The sequence below is a fragment of the Scyliorhinus canicula genome, chromosome 26 (assembly GCF_902713615.1).
Source record: "Scyliorhinus canicula chromosome 26, sScyCan1.1, whole genome shotgun sequence".
Lineage (NCBI taxonomy): Eukaryota > Metazoa > Chordata > Chondrichthyes > Carcharhiniformes > Scyliorhinidae > Scyliorhinus > Scyliorhinus canicula.
Genome location: NC_052171.1, coordinates 7,959,606 through 7,986,100, shown reverse-complemented (window position 1 = coordinate 7,986,100; position 26,495 = coordinate 7,959,606). Strand labels below are relative to the sequence as shown.

At 52.0% G+C, this 26,495-nt stretch overlaps 1 protein-coding gene across 1 annotated transcript; it reads right to left on the bottom strand.

The window, feature by feature from the left end:
• Positions 1–340: 340 nt before the first annotated feature.
• Positions 341–26,495, bottom strand: LOC119957362 (protein FAM160B1-like). The gene is made up of 16 exons (XM_038785282.1): positions 26,246–26,495; positions 23,140–23,309; positions 22,929–23,033; positions 22,611–22,733; positions 21,451–21,684; positions 18,514–18,710; positions 17,760–17,877; positions 16,109–16,185; positions 14,383–14,575; positions 12,210–12,373; positions 10,572–10,712; positions 8,184–8,274; positions 7,583–7,726; positions 3,359–3,499; positions 1,818–1,918; positions 341–1,182 (listed from the first exon to the last, which is right to left on the bottom strand). Exons 2-16 carry the CDS (start codon positions 23,257–23,259, stop codon positions 1,080–1,082), a joined length of 2,052 nt encoding a protein of 683 aa, XP_038641210.1. The 5' UTR covers positions 23,260–23,309; positions 26,246–26,495; the 3' UTR covers positions 341–1,079.

The following is a 26,495-nucleotide window of genomic DNA, read 5'->3' as shown; positions in this document are numbered from 1 at the left end:
CGCGGTGCTCCCTCAGTCCCTGCCCCTGCCCGATGACAGCACGGTGCTCCCTCAGTCCCTGCCCGATGACAGCGCGGTGCTCCCTCAGTCCCTGCCCGATGACAGCACGGTGCTCCCTCAGTCCCTGCCCCTGCCCGATGACAGCACGGTGCTCCCTCAGTCCCTGCCCGATGACAGCGCGGTGCTCACTCAGTCCCTGCCCGATGACAGCACGGTGCTCCCTCAGCCCCTGCCCGATGACAGCGCGGTGCTCCCTCAGCCCTGCCCCTCTGACTGGTCAGCAGTGTCTCGAGTCCCTTTTCAGCACAGTCCACAAAAATCCTTTAAACACAGCACGACAGACATTCAACCTTTTCCATTTAATCACAAAATAAAATTTTGGTAGCTACCAGCAGCTGATGTTACAGGCTGTGATCAAACCACAACACCAACTTCCCCTTGAGACAAGGGAGTCATTCACTAAACAAGTAGTTAATTTAAAAAGCACCCACTTCCTCGCATCGAAGTCTATCTACAAACAATAACAGTACGCTCATATGATTCGCTCATCTTTACACATAAATAAAAACTTGCAATTGTGCAACCCTCTCACCATTGAAACGTTCAAAACGTTTCGCATCATGAATTATTTGAAAACAGTGACAGACCTAACAATGGGCTGTGAGCCACAGACAAGTGTACAGCAGAAACAGGACAGGAATCGGGGGGGGGGGGGGGGGGGGAGGGGGGCTGTCCAGAAGGGGGGGGCAGCACTTCGGATTCTAACCTCTGCGTTGACAGGCTTTTCGTTCCGCCGACAGGAATAGGCAATCAACGCCCCCTTTCCCCCCCTCCCCGGTCGTTCCCACACCATTCCGGGTGCCACGGCTCCCAAATTTAAGGTGGGAGTCGGGGGGGGGGGGGGGGGGGGGTCGGGGGGAGAAGAAAAGTCCCTCACCGTGACGATCACCCTCAGTTCAACCTAAAACAGAAAACTGAAGAGGGACGGATTGTCCAGGGCAGTGGGCTGGACACACGTGTACAATGTCCAGTGTCAGTCCAGTGGTCTCTTGAGAGAAGGCACTGCGGCCGGTCCGAGTTTAGTCCGGTTCCGATGGGTATTTGACGAACGCTATTGCAGCCAGCTCCTTGCAGAATTCCTCCAAGACAATCACAGCCTTCAATAGCATGGCATGATCCAACCTGCAAAATTCACACAAGCACACACCTCAGCAAAGATTTGAAGACGGTGACGCACAGCACCAGATTTAAAATTCGACTGACCCCCCTCTCCCGCCCTTGCTTGCGATTAACCCCGGCGGTAGCTTAATCTGCAACGGCACAAGCCATCTCCCTCGCCAGCAGCTCAAAACTGCCCCAGAGTGGACATTCAACTGAAGGACGGGATCTGGAAATTTTGAGTGGAAAAGTTGGGGGGGGCTACAGACCGAGAGGAGAGGTTCAGCAGGGAAGGGATTTGCAAACTTGGCAGCCACACAGGAGGAGGCTTGATCAGTAGCTCCGAGCTTTGCAGACTCAAGCATATCACGCCGTGCATGGCAACGTAGAGGTTTCAAAGAGAACTCCCAGTCACAAACCATCCTCAATGGCAAGTTGTGCACCGGTGTGGTTTAATAAACTCGACAACTGAACAAATTGAAGCAAATCTTTTGACGCGAAGATGTGGAGCATATTTTCACGCCCGTTCAGTGTCGGTAAATTCAGTCAATTGAGAAATGCTTCCTTCGACACAGCTCTTTGATAATAACTGTAACAATGCGAAGACGCACAACTTGCTGAATATCAGGAAGATACAAAAACGATTCCCTGTTACTTACTCAGCTTCAGGTTCCAATCCCATCAGCTGTCTTCTGACCAGCAGTAACTTGGAAGGAAACTGAGCAACTCTCTGGATCCTCTGCATGAGATCTCCGATTACCTGAGACGAGAGATATGACAGTAATCACAACAGTGCAGTGGGTGACCTGTTTTAAGAACAGGGACCTTTCAAGGAATCAACTTATCATGGGCAGCACGGTAGCATTGTGGATAGCACAATCGCTTCACAGCTCCAGGGTCCCAGGTTCGGTTCCCGGCTGGGTCACTGTCTGTGCGGAGTCTGCACATCCTCCCCGTGTGTGTGTGGGTTTCCTCCGGGTGCTCCGGTTTCCCCCCACAGTCCAAAGATGTGTAGGTTAGGTGGATTGGCCATTATAAATTGCCCTTAGTGTCCAAAATTGCACTTGGGGTTGCTGGGTTGTGGGGATGGGGTGGAGGTGTTAACCTTGGGTAGGGTGCTCTTTCCAAGAGCCGGTGCAGACTTGATGGGCCGAATGGCTTCCTGCACTGTAAATTCTATTTAAAAAAAACTGATTTTCTTTTATTATTTGCTCTTGGGACAGGAGGGTGGTGATTCTTGAACCGCTGCAGTCCTCGTGTGCATGCACCCACGGGCGGCATGGTGGCACAGTGGTTAGCACCGCTGCCTCACGGCGCCAAGGACCCGGGTTCGATCCCGGTCCCGGGTCACTGCCCGTGTGGAATTTGCACATTCTGCCCGTGTCTGCGTAGCTCCCCACGCAAATAAACCTCAAAGGGCAGGTGGATTGGCCACACTAAATTGCACCTTAATTGGAAAAAAACCAATTGGCTACTCTAAATATATAAAACAAAACAGTCGACTAATCTTGTGAGGATGAGGGATTCGGAGGGTCGGACGAGCGCTCTCCATTCCCACTTCTCCCAGTCGTCACTCTCGCCAGATGGCAGGCGGTGCCATGACACCGCGATCATCCTCCGGAAGTGGGCGACGCTGGCGCATCGGAGATTTATTGCCCCAGACGGGTACGAAGAGGGGGGGGGGGGGGGGGGGGGGGGAGGGAGGACTGGAGTCACATGCAGGCCAGACCCAGTCGAGGTGTCGGGAGAGACCTTCCGTTGGGCTTTTTAAAAGAAAATTTAGATTACCCAATTCATTTTTTCCAATTCCGGGGCAGTTTCGCACGGGCCAATCCACCTACCCTGCACATCTTTGGGTTGTGGGGGCGAGACCCACGCAGACACAGGGAGAATGTGCAAACTCCACACGGACGATGACCCTGGGCCAGGATCGAACCTGGGACCCCGGCGCCGTGAGGCATCAATGCTAACCCACTGCGCCACCGTGCTGCCCCTCCGTTGGGCTTTTTAACAGTTCATGTTTAAATTCAGTTTGTCAGCCCATTGCGTGCGGGACCATTCCGTTCACTCCCTCAGCTGCGTACCGTCTGCTTCTGTAACGACTACCGCTGTCGGTTTAATTCTGCACACATTGCAGCCCGGCACGGGCGATGGATGGGAGGAAAATCCACGGATGACAGAACAAGGTGAGAGTACTCACCCGAACAATGACGGAGAAGAGAGACCGGCAGCCAGGGGCGAGGTTAATGTACGGGTCCAGTAAATACTCGTGGAGGTGGGGGTGAGGGAAGAGGGCAATCTTCGATACCACAGACGTGATTTGCAAATTCAAGTCGTAAGGCTGGAAGGGAAAATATTAAGAGCATAATGTTTCAACGCAATCACGTGGATGCAATTTTGTTCAAACAGAAATTTAAGGACAGGGAGAGGAATTGAATGCAGACCTAATAAGCATTTGTGCAGTAGTTAAGCAATAGTAATGAAATATCTGATCGTGCTCACTGTCACCTCAGATTCCTAAACCTCCCCATCTCTCACCGCTCATCCTACCAACCGTCTACCCCTTCCCTCAAGCGAGTAGTCAGCCGCACTATCGCTTTTTCATAGTCTTTTGTGGTATCTTTTTTTCTACTTTAAGGAAGTAATGAGTGTGAATTGTTCTCGATCAGTAGAAATTCAGTGATAGTCACCCTTCGGCAGCCCTGTGGAGAGACACCCAACATCCCAGAGGAAGCGAGATCGAATTTTTATTGCATCTCTCAAGACATCAGGGTGTCCCAAAGTGCCTCCCAGCCAATGACGTCCTCTCTCTGAAAGCTAATTTGTGCCCAGTAAGATCCCAGAATGCAATAATAACCAAATCATCTGTTCTTTGGAGTTAAAAGAACTCCCCTCTTCTTTAATTAGTGCTCAGCGATCTTTTCAGAGGGCAAGTGAGGAGTTTGTTTTATATCTCACCTGACCTCCAACAGGGCAGCACTCCCTCAATACTGAGCCTCTGACAGTGCAGCACTCCCTCAGTACTGACCCTCTGACAGTGCGGCGCTCCCTCAGTACTGACCCTCTGACAGTGCGGCACTCCCTCAGTACTGACCCTCTGACAGTGCAGCACTCCCTCAGTACTGACCCTCTGACAGTGCAGCACTCCCTCAGTGCTGACTCTCTGACAGTGCGGCACTCCCTCAGTACTGACCCTCTGACAGTGCAGCACTCCCTCAGTACTGACCCTCTGACAGTGCAGCACTCCCTCAGTACTGACCCTCTGACAGTGCAGCACTCCCTCAGTACTGACCCTCTGACATGCAGCACTCCATCAGTACTGACCCTCTGACAGTGCAGCACTCCCTCAATACTGAGCCTCTGTCAGTGCAGCACTCCCTCAGTACTGACCGTCTGACAATGCGGCACTCCCTCAGTACTGACCCTCTGACAGTGCAGCACTCTCTCAGTACTGACCCTCTGACAGTGCAGCACTCCCTCAGTACTGACCGTCTGGCAATGCGGCACTCCCTCAGTACTGACCCTCTGACAGTGCAGCACTCCCTCAGTACTGACCCGCTGACAGTGCAGCACTCCCTCAGTACTGACCCTCTGACAGTGCAGCACTCCCTCAGCACTGACCTTCTGACAGTGCAGGACTCCCTCAGTACTGACCCTCTGACAGTGCGGCACTCCCTCAGTACTGACCCTCTGATAGTGCGGCACTCCCTCAGTACTGACCCTCTGACAGTGCTGCACTCCCCCAGTACTGACCCTCTGACAGTGCGGCACTCCCTCAGTACTGAACATCTAACAGTGCAGCGCTCCCTCAGTACTGACCCTCTGACAGTGCAGCGCTCCCTCAGTACTGACCCTCTGACAGTGCAGCACTCCCTCAGTACTGACCCTCTGACAGTGCGGCACTCCCTCAGTACTGACCCTCTGACAGTGCGGCACTCCCTCAGCACTGACCCTCTGACAGTGCAGCACTCTCTCAGTACTGACTCTCTCAGTACTGACCCCCTGACAGTGCTGCACTCCCTCAGTACTGACCCTCTGGCAGTGCAGCACTCCCTCAGTACTGACCCTCTGACAGTGCGGCACTCCCTCAGTACTGACCCTCTGACAGTGCAGCACTCCCTCAGTACTGACCCTCTGACAGTGCAGCACTCCCTCAGGACTGACCCTCTCACAGTGCAGCACTCCCTCAGGACTGACCCTCTCACAGTGCAGCACTCCCTCAGTACTGCCCCTCTGACAGTGCGGCACTCCCTCAGTACTGACCCTCTGACAGTGCAGCACTCCCTCAGTACTGACCCTCTGACAGTGCGGCACTCCCTCAGTACTGACCCTCTGACAGTGCAGCACAGGCTCAGTACTGACCCTCTGACAGTGCAGCACTCCCTCAGTACTGACCCTCTGACAGTGCAGCACTCCCTCAATACTGACCCTCTGACAGCGCGGCGCTCCCTCAGTACTGACCCTCTGACAGTGCGGCACTCCCTCAGTACTGACCGTCTGGCAATGCGGCACTCCCTCAGTACTGACCCTCTGACAGTGCAGCACTCCCTCAGTACTGACCCGCTGACAGTGCAGCACTCCCTCAGTACTGACCCTCTGACAGTGCAGCACTCCCTCAGCACTGACCTTCTGACAGTGCAGGACTCCCTCAGTACTGACCCTCTGACAGTGCGGCACTCCCTCAGTACTGACCCTCTGATAGTGCGGCACTCCCTCAGTACTGACCCTCTGACAGTGCTGCACTCCCCCAGTACTGACCCTCTGACAGTGCGGCACTCCCTCAGTACTGAACATCTAACAGTGCAGCGCTCCCTCAGTACTGACCCTCTGACAGTGCAGCGCTCCCTCAGTACTGACCCTCTGACAGTGCAGCACTCCCTCAGTACTGACCGTCTGACAATGCGGCACTCCCTCAGTACTGACCCCCTGACAGTGCAGCACTCTCTCAGTACTGACCCTCTGACAGTGCAGCACTCCCTCAGTACTGACCGTCTGGCAATGCGGCACTCCCTCAGTACTGACCCTCTGACAGTGCAGCACTCCCTCAGTACTGACCCGCTGACAGTGCAGCACTCCCTCAGTACTGACCCTCTGACAGTGCAGCACTCCCTCAGCACTGACCTTCTGACAGTGCAGGACTCCCTCAGTACTGACCCTCTGACAGTGCGGCACTCCCTCAGTACTGACCCTCTGACAGTGCGGCACTCCCTCAGTACTGACCCTCTGACAGTGCTGCAGTCCCCCAGTACTGACCCTCTGACAGTGCGGCACTCCCTCAGTACTGAACATCTAACAGTGCAGCGCTCCCTCAGTACTGACCCTCTGACAGTGCAGCGCTCCCTCAGTACTGACCCTCTGACAGTGCAACACTCCCTCAGTACTGACACTCTGACAGTGCGGCACTCCCTCAGCACTGACCCTCTGACAGTGCAGCACTCTCTCAGTACTGACCCCCTGACAGTGCTGCACTCCCTCAGTACTGACACTCTGACAGTGCGGCACTCCCTCAGTACTGACCCTCTGACAGTGCGGCACTCCCTCAGTACTGACCCTCTGACAGTGCGGCACTCCCTCAGCACTGACCCTCTGACAGTGCAGCACTCTCTCAGTACTGACCCTCTGACAGTGCAGCACTCCCTCAGGACTGACCCTCTCACAGTGCAGCACTCCCTCAGGACTGACCCTCTCACAGTGCAGCACTCCCTCAGTACTGCCCCTCTGACAGTGCGGCACTCCCTCAGTACTGACCCTCTGACAGTGCAGCACTCCCTCAGTCCTGACCCTCTGACAGTGCGGCACTCCCTCAGTACTGACCCTCTGACAGTGCAGCACAGGCTCAGTACTGACCCTCTGACAGTGCAGCACTCCCTCAGTACTGACCCTCTGACAGTGCAGCACTCCCTCAATACTGACCCTCTGACAGCGCGGCGCTCCCTCAGTACTGACCCTCTGACAGTGCGGCACTCCCTCAGTACTGACCCTCTGACAGTGCGGCACTCCCTCAGTACTGACCCTCTGACAGTGCAGCACTCCCTCAGTACTGACCCTCTGACAGTGCGTCACTCCCTCAGTACTGACCCTCTGACAGTGCGGCACTCCCTCAGTACTGACCCTCTGACAGGGCAGCACTCCCTCAGTACTGACCCTCTGACAGTATAGCACTCCCTCAGTACTGATCCTCTGACAGTGAGCGTCGGCCTGGGTTTTGATCTAAGTCGCTGGAGGGGGACCTGAGCCAACAATCCTCTGACTCTGAGGGAGTGCTACCCACTCAGCCACGACTGCCACAGCTTTGGACTGTGACCTGAATAGATTGTGCAATGCGTCAGGGACAAGATCCTGCAACCTGTCAGCCGCTAGCTATCGTAAAGCAGCAATGATCGACTATCCCAGATTTGATCGGCCCTTTTTGTTTGCAAGTTACCTGCTGCAAGATCTGTGCCATTCTGTCAAAGAGGACTTTCAGGAAATCGCCTTCGTAAAATATCCCGCCGGGCTCGCAGCTTTCCAAATGTTTGGGGACGAGTGGCCACTTCCATTCCCTGGCATTGACGCAGCAACCCTGGAACTGCAGAATGGAGCAAAGGTGTAGAGTTTGAAATTCAACCTGGCCTCAGCGGGTAGCCGTATGTCTTTGGTAGCGTGCACCGAAGAGTAATCTGAAGCTACAGTACTGGACAGTGGGCATTAAGGTCTAACAAGTGACAGTGGATCTCCCCGTGCAATACTGGAGAGTCAACTAACAAGGTGAGCCTGTATAAGATCCGTATAAGACTCACCTGAGGAAGGAGCTGCGCTCCGAAAGCTAGTGATTCCAAATAAACCTGTTGGACTTTAACCTGGTGTTGTCAGACTTCTTCCTGTATAAGTTGGTATTGTAACTAGGAGAGGCTGTCCCAACTCTGATACAGAAAGGGTAAACTTTCCTCCTAGCTGCTGAGTATCACTTCCAAAACACCACAAAGTGAGTTCGTAAACTCCCAACCCACCCGCAACCATACTCGTACACCATATAGCCAGCTTACCATTCGATGGGCGTCCACAAGATAAGTGTCGTACCCGCAGCCTGCCACGAGGTCAGAGGTCTTCACTGCGTCAGGAACAAGACACAAGAAGCTGAAACACAAGCACATCGAAGATGAAGTCTTGGAATGTAATCCATCCCTATGGACCCTTACCATCTTGCCCCTGATGGTCACTTTTCATGCACCCCACTCCACGTTGGCCGAAGCCCTGCCGATCAGAAGATCGTGGGGTCAAATTCCACTTGAGCACAATCACGCGCACATGTTTTGACGTTTTGAAAAATTGGGAAGATTCTGGGTGGGAGTGTTCGTGGTCTTAGCCAGGATAGTGGAGGAGGGAGTGGACACAGACCCTTTGGGGTTTCAGAGAAGCCGGAGCTCATGGAGAGGAGGAAGGCCGATGTCTTGGCCTTCGCCTCTCTGACTGCACGGCGGCAAATTTTGCTGGAGGGGCGGGTCGGCATCGCCCCCGGGGGTAGCAGCATGGTTGGGTGACCTGTACGACTTCCTGCGGTTAGAGAAGATAAAGTATGAGTTAAGGGGCTCGGCAGGGGGAGTTTGAGAAAAGGTGTTTGTGACCGTGTTTGAGGAGCTGTTCATCGCGGATGGGGGGGGGGGTGAAAAAGGGGTAAAATCTGTACAGACTGTATAGTTGATTGTTGGGAAGTATGTTTCCCGTGGTGTTTATTTGCTGTAACCTGTTTTGATATATGTTTGTAATAAAATACAATTAAAAAAAAAAATTCGACGAGCACAAAATTCTAAGCGGACATTCCCGTGCGGTACGGAAGGAGTGCTCCACCTTTGGAGGCTGTATCTTTCAGATAACATGTTAAAACCAAAGGTCTGTGTGTCCTCTCAGGTGAAGATCAAAATACCCCAGCACCATTTTGAAGAAGAACAAGGGAATTATTTGTGTTTATCCCTCGACTGGCAGCACCGGAACAGGTTATGTGGTCAGAACCATACGGCAATCTATGGGAGCTTCCTGTGCGCAAATTGGCTGCTGCACTCCCTACTTTACAACAGTGAGAACACTTCAAAAGTACTTCATCAGTTGTAAAGTGCTTACAACAACTGGTGGTCATGAACGACAGATACAAGTCTTTTACATTATTCTGGGGTTCACAGTGCATGCCAGGGCTGTGCTGCAGTCTAATCAACCTCCATCCTTCGAGGAGCTCAGAGACCCGGAGACTCACCCATCGATAATACACAGCTGAAATACGTCACCCATCGATAATACACAGCTGAAATACGTCACCCATCGATAATACACAACTGAAATACGTCACCCATCGATAATACACAACTGAAATATGTCACCCATCGATAATACACAGCTGAAATACGTCACTCACCCATCGATAATACACAGCTGAGATACGACTCACCCATCGATAATACACAGCTGAAATACGTCACCCATCGATAATACACAGCTGAAATACGACACTTACCCATCGATAATACACAGCTGAAATACGACACTCACCCATCGATAATACACAGCTGAGATACGACTCACCCATCGATAATACACAGCTGAAATACGTCACCCATCGATAATACACAGCTGAGATACGACTCACCCATCGATAATACACAGCTGAAATACGTCACCCATCGATAATACACAGCTGAAATACGTCACCCATCGATAATACACAGCTAAAATACAACACTCGCCCATCGATACTATACAGCTGAATTACGTCACCCATCGATAATACACAGCTGAGATACGACACTTACCCATCTACAATACACAGCTGAGATACGACACTCACCCATCGATAATACACAGCTGAAATACGACACTCACCCATCGATAATACACAGCTGAAATACGACACTCACCCATCGATAATACACAGCTGAGATACGTCACCCATCGATAATACACAGCTGAAATACGACACTCACCCATCGATAATACACAGCTGAAATACGACACTCACCCATCAATAATACACAGCTGTGATACGACACTCATCGATAATACACAGCTGAAATACGACACTCGCCCATCGATAATACACAGCTGAGATACGACACCTATCGATAATACAGCTGAGATACGACACTCACCCAACGATAATACACAGCTGAGATACGACTCACCCATCGATAATACACAGCTGAGATACGACACTCACCCAACGATAATACACAGCTGAGATACGACACCTATCGATAATACAGCTGAGATACGACACTCACCCAACGATAATACACAGCTGAGATACAACACTTACCCATCGATAATACAGCTGAGATACGACACACCCAACTATAATACACAGCTGAGATACGACACACCCATCGATAATACAGCTGAGATATGACACACTCAACGATAATACACAGCTGAGATACGACACTCACCTGTTGACTATCCTGTTAACCTCCGGTTTCCCATCAGCCTTTGTTGCCTCCTGCGTTGCTACTGGTGGAACGAGCCAATCAGAAGCTGGGAATCTGCTCCCTGTGTATATGTCTGTGAAGAAAGGATCCTCTTCCAATTCACTGAAGGAGGGAAACAAATGGCGATCCGATCATTATGTTTCTGGCTCGATGAAGCACGGTCTACCGTGTTAGTGTGGGCACCACTGGGTTGACTAACGTCCCGTAGGGAAGGAAATCTGCTTTTTTCCCCGGTCTGATGTGATGTCATTCCAGACCTACAACCGTGTGCTTGGTTGTTCCATACCTTCTAAAATAGCCCAGCAGGTCATTTAATTGCCTCCACCAGATCTCAAGGACGATGCGGGGTGGGCAACGAATGTTTTGCCGGCGGAACACACATCCCACGACGAACACAGAACATACAGTGCAGAAGGAGGCCACTCGGACCATCAAGTCTGCACTTCCACCCTATCCCCGTAACCCAATAACCCCATCTCACCTTTTTTGGACACAAAGGGGCAATTTAGCATGTCCAGTCCACCTAACCTGCACGTCTTTGGACTGTGGGAGGAAACCGGAGCACCCGGAGGAAACCCACGCAGACACAGGGAGAACGTGCAGACTCCGCACAGACAGTGACCCAGCGGGGAATCGAACCTGGGAACCTGGCACTGTGAAGCCACAATGCTAGCCACTTGTGCCACCGAAATGAACGAAATAAAAATTCCCCAGTGCGTTCGAGAAATCAGTGTCTCGCCGCAAATCTGATGGCTCATGTGACTGTTGGTTTTTGGCTGACACGCTAAACCTTACCGCGCGCACAACGATGCAGGAGACGCAACGCAACTGAAGTCAGCAATCTGACACCTGAACGCATTAAGTCAAGGGTTGGCCTCACCCCTGTCATCGGCAAGCTTCTGGTTTGCATGCGGCCTCCTTGATATCCATCACAAAACCTTTGATAAAATTTATATAAAAACTCCTGTTAATTTTCATCTATCGCTTCTTTTATATAAATTTAGAGTACCCAATTCATTTTTTCCAATTAAGGGACAATTTAGCGTGGCCAATCCACCTACCCTGGGGCTGGTTTAGCACAGGGCTAAATCGCTGGCTTTGAAAGCAGACCAAGGCAGGCCAGCAGCACGGTTCAATTCCCGTACCAGCCTCCCCGAACAGGCGCCGGAATGTGGCGACTAGGGGCTTGTGACAATAAGCGATTTTCATTTCATTTCATCTTTGGGGTGTGGGGGTGAGAACCACGCAAACACGGGAAGAATGTGCAAACTCCACACGGACAGTGACCCAGAGCCGGGATCGAACCTCGGTGCCGTGAAGCAGCAGTGCTAACCACTGCCCCTCCGTGCTGCCCCTTTTAAATCTATTTCCAGCGGGTGATTTTTAGCGTTGAGTCATTATTCAGCACTAACAACAGCCCTTCCCGTAGCCCCAGCCGGAGATTTGAACAGGACAAAGCAGTGAGTGAGAAACACAAGTGAGTCACCTGCTTTACACCCAGCAAGCTTCGCAAAAGAAAACCAGTTAAAAGGCAGCCAAACCTTCACACCGTCACTGTATCTACAGCAATGTCGACAACGGTTAACCCAAATCTCTTACTCCGTCTCATCTAGGTGTTCGTTCTCTGCAGCTCTGTCCTCTTGTCCCGTACTGTTTCCAATGTAGCATCGGCCTCTTAGATTCCGGAGCACCAGGTTATAGATGATATGTTCCTGAGGTTTCTGGAGGAGCTGTTCGAAGAATCTCAGTGTGGCCATACTGATCTGCGCGAAAACAGAACGCATGCTTACTCACCCTGCCGACTGCAAATACATGTGTTTTAAAATTCATTTACGGGATGTGGTATCGCTGGTTAGGCCAGCATGTATTGCCCAACCCTAGTTGTCCTTCAGTTAGTGTTTGTGAGCCGCCTTCTTGAGCCGCTGCAGTCCGTGTGGTGTAGGTACACCCACAGTGCTGTTAGCGAGGGAGTTCCAGGATTTTGACCCAGCGACAGTGAAGGAACGGCCGATATATTTCCAAGTCGGGGTGGTGAGTGGCTTGGAGGGGAACCTCCAGGTGGTGGGGTTCCCAGGTATCTGCTGCCCTTGTCCTTCTAGATGGTAGAGGCCGTGGGTTTGGAAGATGCTGCCTAAGGAGCCTTGGTGAGTTGCTGCAGTGCATCTTGTAGATGGTACACACGGCTGCCACTGTGCGTCGGTGGTGGAGGGAGTGAATGTTTGTGGATGGGGTGCCGATCACGCGGGGCTGCTTTGTCCTGGATGGTGTTGAGCTTCTTGAGTGTTGTTGGGAGCTGCACTCATCCAGGCAAGTGGAGAATATTCCATCACACTCCTGACTTGTGCCTTGTAGATGGTGGACAGGCTTTGGGGAGAGTCAGGAGGTGAGTTACTCTCCGCAGGATTCCCAGCCTCTGACCTGCTCTGGTAGCCACAGTATTTATATGGCTGGGTCCAGTTCAGTTTCTGATCAATGGTAACCCCCAGGATGTTGATAGTCGGGGATTCAGTGATGGTAATGCCATTGAATGTCAGGGGGTGGTTATTAAATCCTCTCTTGTTGGAGATTCCAGACACTTGTGTGGCGCGAATGTAACTTGCCACTTGTCAGCCCCAAGCCTGGATATTGTCCAGGTCTTGCTGCATTTGGACATGGACGGCTTCATTATCTGAGGCGTTGTGAATGGTGCTGAACATTGTGCAGTCATCAGCGAACATCCCTATTTCTAATCTTATGTTGGAATGGAGGTTATTGATGAAGCAGCTGAAGATGGTTGGGGCCTAGGACACTACCCTGAGGAACTCCTGCAGTAATGTCCTGGAGCTGAGATGATTGACCTCCAACCACCACAACCATCTTCCTTTGTGCCAGGTATGACTACAACCAGCCGAGAGTTTTCCCCGATTCCCATTGATTCCAGTTTAGCCCAGGCTCCTTGATACCATTATCAGTCAAATGCTGCCTTGATGTCAAGGGCAGTCACTCTCACCTCACCTCTGGCATTCAGCTCTTTTGTGAGCTTCACAATCCATATCAAGCCATCAGTTTGTGTATTTACAAACCCAAACTCTGAGATGGGACCCAAACGACCAGCCGAGACATGGCAATGCTGTCAACTAAACCTAACTTTGAAGCCGCATTTAGCAACTATTGCTTCAACAGAAGCTTCAAATTGAGCAGCTGACTAACCTTTTAACAAAATCCGATGAGTACACAAGGCGAAACTTCACCATGCTGACCTCAATTCACTGGTCTGTAGCCTCCCCAGTTGTCTGTGACCCCCCCTCCCTGCTGGCTGAACCGCATTGACCGACAACCTCTTCACGTGTTAACCTGCGACCTCTCCATGCTGGCTAAACTGCACTGCCTGTGACCTCTCTGTGTTGACCCGTGACCTTTCCTGTGTTGAGATGCAGCCTCTCCCCGTGTAGAACTGCGACCTCTCCCCACGCTGACCTGTGACCTCTTACCATTATGACCTGCGACCTCTCCATGTTGATATGCGAGCTCTCCCTCTGTTGATCAGTCACCTTTCCCAGCACTGACCTCTCTCCATGTTGATATGCAACCTCTCCCCATGATAATTTGTCATCTCTCCCTGCACTTCCTCCCGTCCTCTCCCCGTGTTGGCCTGTGTCCTCTCCCTGCACTGACCTGCGACCTCTCCCTCGCGGCCTCTCCCCGTGTTGCTCTGTGACCTCTCCCTGCATTGACCTGTGGCCTCTCCCCAGGTTGACCTGTGACCTCTCCCCAGGTTGACCTGCAACCTCACCTCGTCGGACAGGTGGTTGCAGCGATCGATCAGCTGGTAACGCAGCGGGTGACAGGCTGGTTGGCCAGGCACCTCCCCCTCTCTCTCTTCTCCCAGCAAAAAGAGAACAAGTTCATCCAGCAAACAGGGTGACGTGACGTGAGTCACGACCCCCATAAGCAGCTCCGTGGACGAGAGGATCCTGGCCTCGGATCTGCGGAGAGCAAGAAAAGTGTACAAGGGTCAATCACGGGCAATAACAGGGTACGCAATAAATCTCTGAGCAGAGCTTTATTAAAGAGGCACAAATCTAGCTCTCTGCTCAAGTAAATCTTCGAGTCAACAAATGTTGGAGCTTCCACATCTTGGAGTTACCATTAGTTACATGAGCCATATAAACACTGTGGCCACAACAACAGGTCAGAGGCTGCGGTGAGTAACTCACCTCCTGGTAAATGGCAAGTTACATTCACGCCACAAAAGTGCCAGGCAATGACCATCTCCTACAAGAGAAGATCTAACCATCGCCCCTTGACATTCAATGGCATTACCATCGCTGAACTCTCCATTATCAGCATCATGGGGTTACCATTGATCAGACACTGAACTGGACCCAGCCATATAAATACTGTGGCTACCAGAGCAGGTCAGAGGCTGGGAATCCTGCGGAGAGTAACTCACCTCCTGACCCCCCCCCCCCCCCTCAAAGCCTGTCCACCATCTACAAGGCACAAGTCAGGAATGTGAGGGAATACTCTCCACTTGCCTGGATGAGTGCAGTTCCCAACAACACTCAAGAAGCTCAACATTGTCGAGAGAATGTCGCTTTAAAAAATGTTTGGCTGCTCATGTTACTGCAGCGATGTCAGAGTGTGGGTGGAGCTGAGCTCGGGCTCTGCTTTTTAGTTTCACTTTGAGAAAAGCTTGGGTGTGTCTGTGTTTTTGGTTTCGTTTTCAGTGTTGGGAGCTGAAGCCAGAGACAGAGCAGGTGTACTGCTGTTCTCTCTGCCATGAAAAGACTATGTCTTGATCATTTGGTGAATTCAGAATTATAAATGTTCTCAGTAGTGAATGTAAACCTGATGTGCTTCTGTTAAAAGGTGTTTCTTTTGTCTTCTGGATGTTGTTCGGGAAGTTATTAAGGATTACTTAGTGTTGTATTCTTTGGGAGTTATATTTGAATTAATGGTTGCTAAGGTGTTCACTGTATGTTTTAAAAAGGTTAACTTGAGTTCATAGAATAAACATTGTTTTGCTTTAAAAAATACTTTTCCATTTCTGCTGTACCACACCTGTAGAGTGGGCCGTGTGCTCCCCATACCACAATCTATTAAAGGTTGTGGATCAGGTGAACTCCATGATACACTTTGGGGTTCTCGAAACCCTGGCTCATAACAACACCATCCAGGTCAAAGCAGCCCCGCTTGATCGGCACCCCATCCACAAACATTCACTCCCTCCACCACCGATGCACAGTGGCAGCCGTGTGTACCATCTACAAGATGCAATGCAGCAACTCGCACCTCCCAAACCTGTTTAGTGGGACAGGCGTAATGATGGAGGGAGCGAAATAAGGCGGGGGAGAGGGACAAGGCCCGTGCTGATGACAAGTCTTAGAGGCAGCACCTTTTACTGAATATGACCCATGCGCCTGATCGGCTGCGGTACCTCACGGCAGGTAGAAAGTCTGATCAATTGTTGCACGGCTCACGTTTTTCACTCAAAAGAGAAAGAAGCAAGTACTCACACTTGTAACAGCCGTGGCTCCAAGACTTTGACAAAGAAACGCCTCCTGATTTCCTGGGCCACAGCAGCAGCAGTTACCTGGGGGGGGGGGGGGGGGGGGTGGAATTGGAAGAGGGAGAGGATGCTTTACTGAAAATAGGCCGCCATCGCGTACAACACAATACAGCGTCTGTCAGTCATGGTCCCCCCCCCCCCCCCCCGTACCTCAGTAAATCACAGCCTGGAACGGCTTCAGCAGCGATTGATCTGCAGCTAAAGCCAGTGAGATGGGTGCGACAGCCCCGGGGCAAAACCTGCCAAGATCGCTTCCTTTCTCTCGAAGGAAGCTCCAGATTTGAATGAGAATGTGCAGCTTCTCGGAGAAAAGGCAAATGCAACGTCAGCATTCATGTCGAGAGGGCTAGAATACAAGGTCAGGGATGTACTTCTGAGGCTGTATAAGGCTCTGGTCAGACCCCATTTGGAGTATTGTGAGCCGTTTTGGGCCCCGTATCGAAGGAAGGATGTGCTGGGCCTTGGAAAGGGTCCAGAGGAGGTTCACGAGAATGGGCTGGTTTAGCCCAGTGGGCTAGACAGCTGGTTTGTGATGCCGAACAAGGCCAGCAGCGCGGGTTCAATTCCCGTACCGGCCTCCCCGAACAGGCGCCGGATTGTGGCCACTAGGGCTTTTCACAGTAACTTCATACTTGTGACAATAAAAGGTTATTATTATTATGAAGAGCTTGCCGTATGAGGAACGGTTGAGGACTCTGGGTCTGTACTCATTGGAGTTTAGAAGGATGAGGGGGGATCTTATTGAAACGTACAGGATACTGAGAGGTCTGGATAGAGTGGACGTGGAGAGGATGAACCAGAGGCCACCATCTCAGACTGAAGGGACGATCCTTTAAAACAGAGATATGGAGGAATTTCTTCAGCCAGAGGGTGGTGAATCTGTGGAACTCTTTGCCGCAGAAGGCTGTGGAGGCCAAATCACTGAGTGTCTTTAAGACAGAGGTAGATAGGTTCTTGATCAATAAGGGGGATCAGGGGTTATGGGGAGAAGGCAGGAGAATGGGGATGAGAAACATATCAGCCATGAGTGAATGGCGGAGCAGACTCAATGGGCCGAATGACCTAAATCTGCTCCCATGTCTTATGTCGAAAACTCCAGATTTTGCAGCAGGGGAAATGGTCAATTTTTGCTTATTTTCCAAACTGCTGTGGAGCTTCATGGAATCCCTACAACGCAGACGGCCATTCGGCCCATCGGGTCTGCACCGGCCCTCCAAAAGAGCACACAACCTGGCCCAGTCCCCTACCCTATCCCCGTGACAACACCCAACCAGCACATCCTTGGGCAACAAGGGACAAGTTTAGCACGGCCAATCCAGTCAGACACCCGAGACTGGAACTGAACCTGGGGCCCCGGCGCTGTGAGGCAGCAGCGCAAACCACTGTGCCGCCCCATTGCTTCTCGGAAAAAACATTATTATTTCAAAGTGGGAAGGCCGGTTCATTCTAACCTAATCGGGAGGGTATACCCTGATGCAACCGCAATCTTTAGTCCATTGGCTCTCCGCACAGTACAATCCCACTCATCCCTCACCGAGTGAACGTGCAAGCTGAAACCCCCCCGCCCCGCACCCGTGCACCTGGCGACAGGAACCTACCTCATGGGCTTCCTTCACCAGCTGATCACAGTAGTCCAGCCAGGAGAAGAAAGACATCGCGGCCCCTTTACCTGGAAATGAGTCGGCATCTTCCACACGGCTGGCAGCACAGTGCGAGCTGTGGGTGCAGAGCAAACCAGAGTTCAGCACCAGTACATCCAACAGACCACATTCACGATCGCATCAGAGCAACTGATGGCACGGTGGGAGGCCATTTAATAATAATAATCTTTACTTTGTCACAAGTAGGCTGACAGTAACACTGCAATGAGGTTACTGTGAAAAGCCCCTCGTCGCCACAATCCGGCGTCTGTTCGGGTGCACAGAGGGAGAATTCAAAATGTCCAATTCACCCAACAAGCACATCTTTCAGGTCCTGTGGGAGGGAACCGGAGCACCCGGAGGAAACCCACACAGACACGGAGGAGAACGTGCAGACTCCGCACAGACAGCGACCCAAGCCGGGAATCGAATCCGGGCCCCTGGCGTTGTGAAGCAACAGTGCTAACCACTGTGCCGTCGTGCCGCTTGTGGTTCTGTCACCGGGTGTAAGCCCAGCATTTTCCGCTTTTATTTCGCACCTAATTCAGTGTGTGAGGCGGTTTGAGAAATATCGATACTCTCTGCAAAGGAGCTCAGCACATGGAACTTTTTCTGTTTCTTCCCCGCGCCCCACACTCTCTCTCTCTCTCACACACACACACACACACGCACACACACACACAATTCGTGAATGGAATTAGCCCCTGCGTACCGCCAGTTTACTCTTCCCAGCAACTCAACTTGTCCAGGGTCGATGGAGTCCGGTATCAGTTTGCAGAGATCAGACAATCTGTCGGAAAGCGTGCGACACACCGCCGTGCTTTCCACCATGTACCGTGCTGCCACCTCCTCTGGTAACCTGGCCAAGAGGAGCAAACCTTCGCAGGCCTTCAGTGCAAACTGAGGTTTCTAAATGCAGAGAAGAATGTCAAGAACGTATTTGAAATCTTAACACGTGCAATCTTGCACCATTATAAACCCCTTTCCCACATTTCTAATGCCCAGGTAACCAGGTGGCACTTACGGCCAACCCTGGCAGAGGAAGACAGCACGCCATGCTGGCAAAAATCATTAGCGGCATTCAGATGGCATTTACAATAGAAATATAAAAGCAATTACAGAAAGTATCAGCCAACATTTGGGTCTATTCAAAGTATAGTAAAGTGGCCATAGTCCCAGATGACCATAGGCTGCTTTCCCCTTTGAGGGGAGGGGGGGGGGGGGGGGGGGGGGGGGGGGGAGAGCTGACTGGTGGTGATTTAACCTGAGGATCACCACACCTCAGGCGAGGGGCGAGGTTGAGCCTTCATGGATAACCTCAGCCGGTACGGGAATTGAACCTGTGATGCTGGCCTTGCTGCGCATCACCAACCAGTTGTCGAGCCAACTGAGCTAAACCGGGTATATCTACAGCGCACCCCATTCCTGTTTTCAGGAAATTCCGGCGGGCGGGTGACTCGGCCCATGCCAAAATTTCCTTCTCGCCTTGGACCTTGGCTAGGCCACACATGCACAGCTCCAGTCTCCACACTATAAAAAGGATATTGAGGCACTGAAAAGATTTGCTCGAATGATTCCAGAACGGAGAGGTTGAGTGACACACGAAGGACTCCATACGATACCAGGTGGGTAGGATAACGAGGTTTATTTACTCGCCTCAGAATACTACAATTACACTCCGCAGGGTCACCCTCCCCAACCTGCTCACAGGTCCCAATTACGCCGGAGGTTTCGCTCCTCACAATCGCCTGGGAGGGGGGTGGGGGTGGGGTTGTACTCCAAGGTGTCAGAGGGTAATCATATACAATATAGGATATGGCCTCTGAGGGGGTCGTAGCAGGTTCGGACTATCAGGAAAGGTTGAACTGACCAGGGGCTCGTTACACGAGAAAAATAAGGCAGCTGAATCAAGGTCTTGACAATTATGACGGGTTTGGAGGATGTGGGACACCAGAACTATAAGATAACTACCAATAAGTCCGATCAGAAATTCAAGACAGCCCTCTTTATTGTGAGCAGTTTTGGGCCCCGTATCTAAGGAAGGATGTGTTGGCCTTGGAAAGGGTCCAGAGGAGGTTCACAAGAATGATCCCTGGAATGAAGAGCTTGTCGTATGAAGAACGGTTGAGGACTCTGGGTCTGTACTCGATGGAGTTTAGAAGGATGAGGGGGGATCTTATTGAAACTTACAGGATACTGAGAGGCCTGGATAGAGTGGACGTGGAGAGGATGTTTCCACGAGCAGGAACTAGAACCAGAGGACACCATCTCAGACTGAAGGGACGATCCTTTAAAACAGAGATGAGGAGGGATTTCTTCAGCCAGAGGGTGGTGAATCTGTGGAACTCTTTGCCGCAGGAGGCTGTGGAGGCCAAATCACTGAGTGTCTTTAAGACAGAGATAGATAGGTTCTTGATTAATAAGGGGATCAGGGGTTATGGGGAGAATGCAGGAGAATGGGGATGAGAAAATATCAGCCATGATTGAATGGTGGAGTAGACTCGATGGGCTGAGTGGCCTAATTCTGCTTCTATGTCTTATGGTCTGAACACACAAGGCCTGGATTCAGCTGCCTTATTTTTGTACTGTATATGGTGAGAATGTGGAACTCACACGCAGAAGTGAAAAGTATGAATGCCCTGAAGGAAAGCTACATAAACCCACGAGGGAGAAAGGAACTGCAGGGTATTCTGATACCGTGAGATGTACTAGGGGTATGAAGAGGCACGACTGGGAGAAGTTGGGTTTAAAGGCCAAGTTTCTGCCCTGGAAATCACGCATGTTCTCAATATTCTTGATCAGACTGATCAAAATGGAGCCTGTATTTTTAAAGATTTGATGTGGTGTTAAAGTAAACACTTATTTCTCGTGCTGTTAATGTAGTCGCCAAAACAAACGAGTTTAACCATCGAATCGTGGCGGAGTTGCCTCTTGGGGTCACTTTTCCCTCCACTGTTTCTGAAATCACTTTCTTTTTCTTTAATTTAGAGCACCCAATTATTTTTTCACAATTACGGGGCAATTTAACGTGGCCAATCCACCTACCCTGCACATCGTTTTTTTGGGTCGTGGGGGGAGTGAGATGCACGCAGACACGCGGAGAATTCACAGGGAGAGAGACGCAAACTCCACACAGACAGTGACCTGGGGTTGGGATCGCACCCGGGTCCTCGGCGCCGTGAGGCAACGGTGCTAGCCACTGCGCCGCCGTGCCGCCCCTGAAATCGCTTCCTGGTGCAAGTTCCAATTCAAAGGCCACAGCTCCTCGTCACAGCCCCCCGAGACAGTGAGAATGTTACGGGGACAACTATTAGTTGGTGTGGCAGTGTTTATTCAAATTCAGCCCCTTCTCAAACCCTTTGGTTACTTGGGTGAACAGAATTGACATTAATTGTGTCTGTGTTGAGCAGCAGAGGTGAAATGTAACTTTTCTGAAGGTTTCAGTCAGCTCAATCCTCGCTGTAGTCTACTGGGGTGAGACTACATCACTGATTCTGGCAGAAATTAGCAATTGAACTGAACTGACTCTCCATCCAATGGTCCCAATCCCGCGCCCAGCGCTCGAACTCACTCCCTCGCTCGCTTCCTTCCCCGTCTCGTGCTTCCCCGCACCCCTCTTGCCTGCTGGACACAGCCATGCTGGATCTACCTCACTTGCAGTCAGGGTCAGCAAAGCACTGAGCAGGGTCCTGTCTCGCTGGCCGCCTTCGCCCTCGGGGTTGAGGCGTGTGGAGCTAGCGCACGGTGTAGGAGATGGGTCGAGCTGTGACCCCTGGGACCAGCTCGACCGTGGCGATTCTGTCCCGAAGGCCTGGTCTCGCTGAACTCGGTTCTTCTCAGAGGGGCAGGACGATAATCTTCTGTAATCGGCGGAATCCTTCTTCTAAATTCACAAGAGATCATAGAATCATTACAGTGCAGAAGGAGGCCATTCAGCCCATCATGTCTGCACCAACCCTCTGTAAGTCCCTCTTCCCACACTCATGGTCACTAAGGGCAATTTAGTATGGTCAATCCACCAAACCTGCACATCTTTGGACTATGGGAGGAAACCGGAGCACCCGGAGGAAACCCACACAGACACGGGGAGGACGTGCAGACTCCGCACGGACAAGACCGGAACTGAACTCAGATCTCCGGCCCACGTTAACGTAGTCACAAAAAAGTTTAACCGTCGATGCACAGTGCAGCTGCCTCTTGGGGTCACTGTTCCCTGCACTGTTTCTGAAATCACTTTGTTTTTTTAAAATTTAGAGTACCCAATTCTTTTTTTTCCAATGAAGGGGCAATTTAGCGCGGCCAATCCACCTACCCTGCACATCTTTTCGGGTTGTGGGGGTGAGACCCATGCAGACACGGGGAGAATGTGCAAACTCCCCACGGACAGGAGGTTGAATGTCCCTGTGAGGGGTTGCGGAGAGTGGAAAATCCCATCGAAAAGGCAGAGTGGCCATTTGGGAACACAGTACCCGCGATTGTCAGCGTCTTGGGCTGTTTGCGGGTTCAGCCCACAGTGAAGGTCAAACAGCTTTCTGCTGGACAGGGCTGCCTTGTGAAGAAGGTCAACCTGCCCACAGCGCAGGAGGGAGAGGGATGAATCAACCTATGTCCCTCAATGCTGCAGCGTCCCCTGTAAGAGGGAGCACACGAGAGCAACGTCGCGTTGCGCCAAGTGGTCACTTGGGCTAAACCTTTGATGCAAAGGCCATCCAGCGTGGCCAGCCGAATTGACCTTCGGCCTTAAAGAAGTGTTCGAGCCAGACTTGCCGCGACAGACCATTGCGATTTGCTGTGTGGATGGGTCCTTACCTCAATGAAGAAATTGATCAAGTAGGGATCCTGGCTGAGTTTCGCACAGACTGTGGTCAGGAACTGCACTTCCTCCTTCTCTGTTTTGGATCCCAGGTCCTCGCCGCACAAACGAATCAACTTCTAACGGCACAACAAGAGAGAAAAGGCGGGCGCCATCAGCCTCGGGCGGCAGCTCGACTTGCAAAAGCGGCTGGAGTATCCACCGCTTCAAACTGCGCTCTTTAGCTCGAATTAATACACGCTTTGGAGAAGGAGGCAGGAACCAGTGCAGCAAATATTCAGGTGGCAGCAGGACAGGGCAGCACGAGTACGTACCTGCACAGGGCGGTGCACATTGATGTGAGGCAGCAACGGCTGCTGAATCTGCCCCAGCAGTTTCGTGATGAGGATCAGTACTTGCTGTTTCATACCAGGGGGATACTGCAGAATCACACACATACACAGAGATGTCATTCATTGTCAGCACACAACGTTGATGCTGTTACAATGGTTCCCAAAACGGTTCCCTCCCGATCGCTTTCCTTACCCCAGCCTTGGCCAGTGTGCAGAGAGTCTCCAGTATCTTATGCTGCAAGAGGTACTCCATACACGGCCCCGTCTCTCCCCTTTCCAACTGCTTCTCCTCGTAAACGAGAATGTCCAGCATCTGCCTCAGGCGCCATGGGATGTCCGTCTGCTTCACTGGGAGGGTATCATCTGCAAAGAAGCACCTTTAAACACACACAACGCCCAAACAACAGTCAAACTCCTGGCGAGGAAGCAGAACGGGTCGGTGCGGACGTGATGGGCAGAATGGCCTCCCTCCTGACACTGTCACACTGAAGCACGTGATGGAACCAAACTGAGGTCAGCCACTCACTGTTTCAGGGTATCGCGACAGCAGGGCAGGGTACTGCAACAGCGCTCCATTTCACAGGCGCCTGCTCCTTTAGCTTGCGATGTGAGCGCAATGATAGCATCCACCACCGTGAAACAGCACAATGAGGGGACAGGAGCATAAGAGGAGTCAAGATGGAGGACAGGATTTCTGACCATCGAGATCCATCCCTCTCCCCCTAACTCTCCCATCGAGATCCATCCCTCTCCCCCTAACTCTCCCATCGAGATCCATCCCTCTCCCCCTACTCTCCATCGAGATCCATCCCTCTCGTCCCCTAACTCTCCATCGAGATCCATCCCTCTCCCCCTAACTCTCCCATCGAGATCCATCCCTCTCCCCCTAACTCTCCCATCGAGATCCATCCCTCTCCCCGTAACTCTCCATCGAGATCATCCCTCTCCCCTAACTCTCCATCGTGATCCATCCCTCTCCCCCTAACTCTCCCATTGAGATCCATCCCTCTCCCCGTAACTCTCCCATCGAGATCCATCCGTCTCCCCCTAACTCTCCCATCGAGATCCATCCCTCTCCCCTTAACTCTCCATCGTGATCCATCCATCTCCCCCTAACTCTCCCATCGAGATCCATCCCTCTCCCCGTAACTCTCCCATCGAGATCCATCCGTCTCCCCCTAACTCTCCCATCGAGATCCATCTCTCTCCCCCTAACTCTCCCATCGAGATCCATCCCTCTCCCCCTAACTCTCCCATCGAGATCCATCTCTCTCCCCCTAACTCTCCCATCGAGATCCATCCCTCTCCCCCTAACTCTCCCATCAAGATCCATCCCTCTCCCCAACTCTCCATCGAGATCCATCCCTCTCCCCCTAACTCTCCATCGAGATCCATCCCTCTCGTCCCCTAACTCTCCCATCGAGATCCATCCCTTTCCCCCTAACTCTCCCATCGAGATCCATCCCTCTCCCCCTAACTCTCCCATCGAGATCCATCCCTCTCCCCCTAACTCTCCCATCGAGATCCATCCCTCTCCCCCTAACTCTCCCATCGAGATCCATCTCTCTCCCCCTAACTCTCCCATCGAGATCCATCCCTCTCCCCCTAACTCTCCCATCGAGATCCATCCCTCTCCCCCTAACTCTCCATCGAGATCCATCCCTCTCCCCCTAACTCTCCATCGAGATCCATCCCTCTCGTCCCCTAACTCTCCCATCGAGATCCATCCCTTTCCCCCTAACTCTCCCATCGAGATCCATCCCTCTCCCCCTAACTCTCCCATCGAGATCCATCTCTCTCCCCCTAACTCTCCCATCGAGATCCATCCCTCTCCCCCTAACTCTCCCATCGAGATCCATCCCTCTCCCCCTAACTCTCCATCGAGATCCATCCCTCTCCCCCTAACTCTCCATTGAGATCCATCCCTCTCGTCCCCTAACTCTCCCATCGAGATCCATCCCTTTCCCCCTAACTCTCCCATCGAGATCCATCCCTCTCCCCCTAACTCTCCATCGAGATCCATCTCTCTCCCCCTAACTCTCCCATCGAGATCCATCCCTCTCCCCCTAACTCTCCATCGAGATCCATCTCTCTCCCCCTAACTCTCCCATCGAGATCCATCCCTCTCCCCCTAACTCTCCATCGAGATCCATCTCTCTCCCCTAACTCTCCCATCGAGATCCATCCCTCTCCCCCTAACTCCATCGAGATCAATCCCTCTCCCCCTAACTCTCCATCCCTCTCCCCTAACTCTCCCATCGAGATCCATCCCTCTCCCCAACTCTCCATCGAGATCCATCCCTCTCCCCCTAACTCTCCGTTGAGATCCATCCCTCTTGTCCCCGTACTCTCCCATCGAGATCCATCCCTCTCCCCCTAACTCTCCATCGAGATCCATCCCTCTCCCCCTAACTCTCCCATCGAGATCCATCCCTCTCGTCCCCTAACTCTCCCATCGAGATCCATCCCTCTCCCCCTAACTCTCCATCGAGATCCATCCCTCTCCCCCTAACTCTCCATCGAGATCCATCCCTCTCCCCCAACTCTCCATCGAGATCCATCCCTCTCGTCCCCTAACTCTCCCATCGAGATCTATCCCTCTCCCCCTAACTCTCCATCGAGATCCATCCCTCTCCCCCTAACTCTCCCATCGAGATCCATCTCTCTCCCCCTAACTCTCCCATCGAGATCCATCCCTCTCCCCCTAACTCTCCATCGAGATCCATCCCTCTCGTTCCCCGTACTCTCCCATCGATATTCATCCCTCTTGTGGGCAGGAATTGCACATGATGATGTCTTGCCGAGCAGTCAGCTTCAGGCACTGTCATACTGGGCAGGTAACACAAAGTGTCAACACCGAATGAGTGAATTTGTATTGATAGGAAATCCGTACTACCCCATCACGTTGTGTAACAGGAGCGACACGGTGGTTAGCACTGCTGCCTCACAGCGCTGGGTTCGATTCCAACCTGGGGTGACTGTGCGGAGTCTGCACACTCTCCCCGTGTCTGCGTGGGTTTCCTCCGGGTGCTCCGGTTTCCTCCCACAGTCCAAAGATTAGGTGGATTGGCCGTGATCAATTGCCCCTTAGTGTCCCAAAGCTTAGGTGGGGTTACGGGGAGGGAGCGAAGGGTTGGATTTAGGATGGTCTTTCGCAGGGATGGATGCAGACTTGATGGGCCGAGTGGCCTCCTTCTGCACTGTATAGATTCTATGATTCCACCTCATTACCCTGCGCTGTAAACTGACAAGTCTGCCGTACTGACAAGGTCCGGCTGAAAGGAATGGTGTGGCTGTACCTGTGGTCACAATGTAATAGTTGGTGATCCCCTTCCAGTGGCTTATGAAGGACTGCAGCAGCGGAATGGGCTCCTCCTCCTTGGGCAGAAGAAAAATAAAAATAAACTTGTCACGGCACAAATATCTCAGGAAAGGGCAACCTGTTACTGAGCACTTCAGTGTCGGAGATAGCAGGACAAGAGGAGGCAGGGGCAGAGAACACAGCGCCCAGGCAAAGGAGCAAGATTTTGCCAGGGGAAAGACCCCTCC

What these genes read in the sequence shown, in the direction of transcription:
- LOC119957362 (XM_038785282.1), bottom strand. Translation starts at nt 23,259, where the DNA reads ATGCTGGACATTCTCGTTTACGAGGAGAAGCAGTTGGAAAGGGGAGAG. An exon ending in ATGTGCACCGCCCTGTGCAG is followed by an intron (nt 22,734 to 22,928) that starts GTACGTACTCGT and finishes TTGTGCCGTTAG; the next exon opens with AAGTTGATTCGTTTGTGCGG. An exon ending in TGGTGAAGGAAGCCCATGAG is followed by an intron (nt 16,186 to 17,759) that starts GTAGGTTCCTGT and finishes CCCCCCCCCCAG; the next exon opens with GTAACTGCTGCTGCTGTGGC.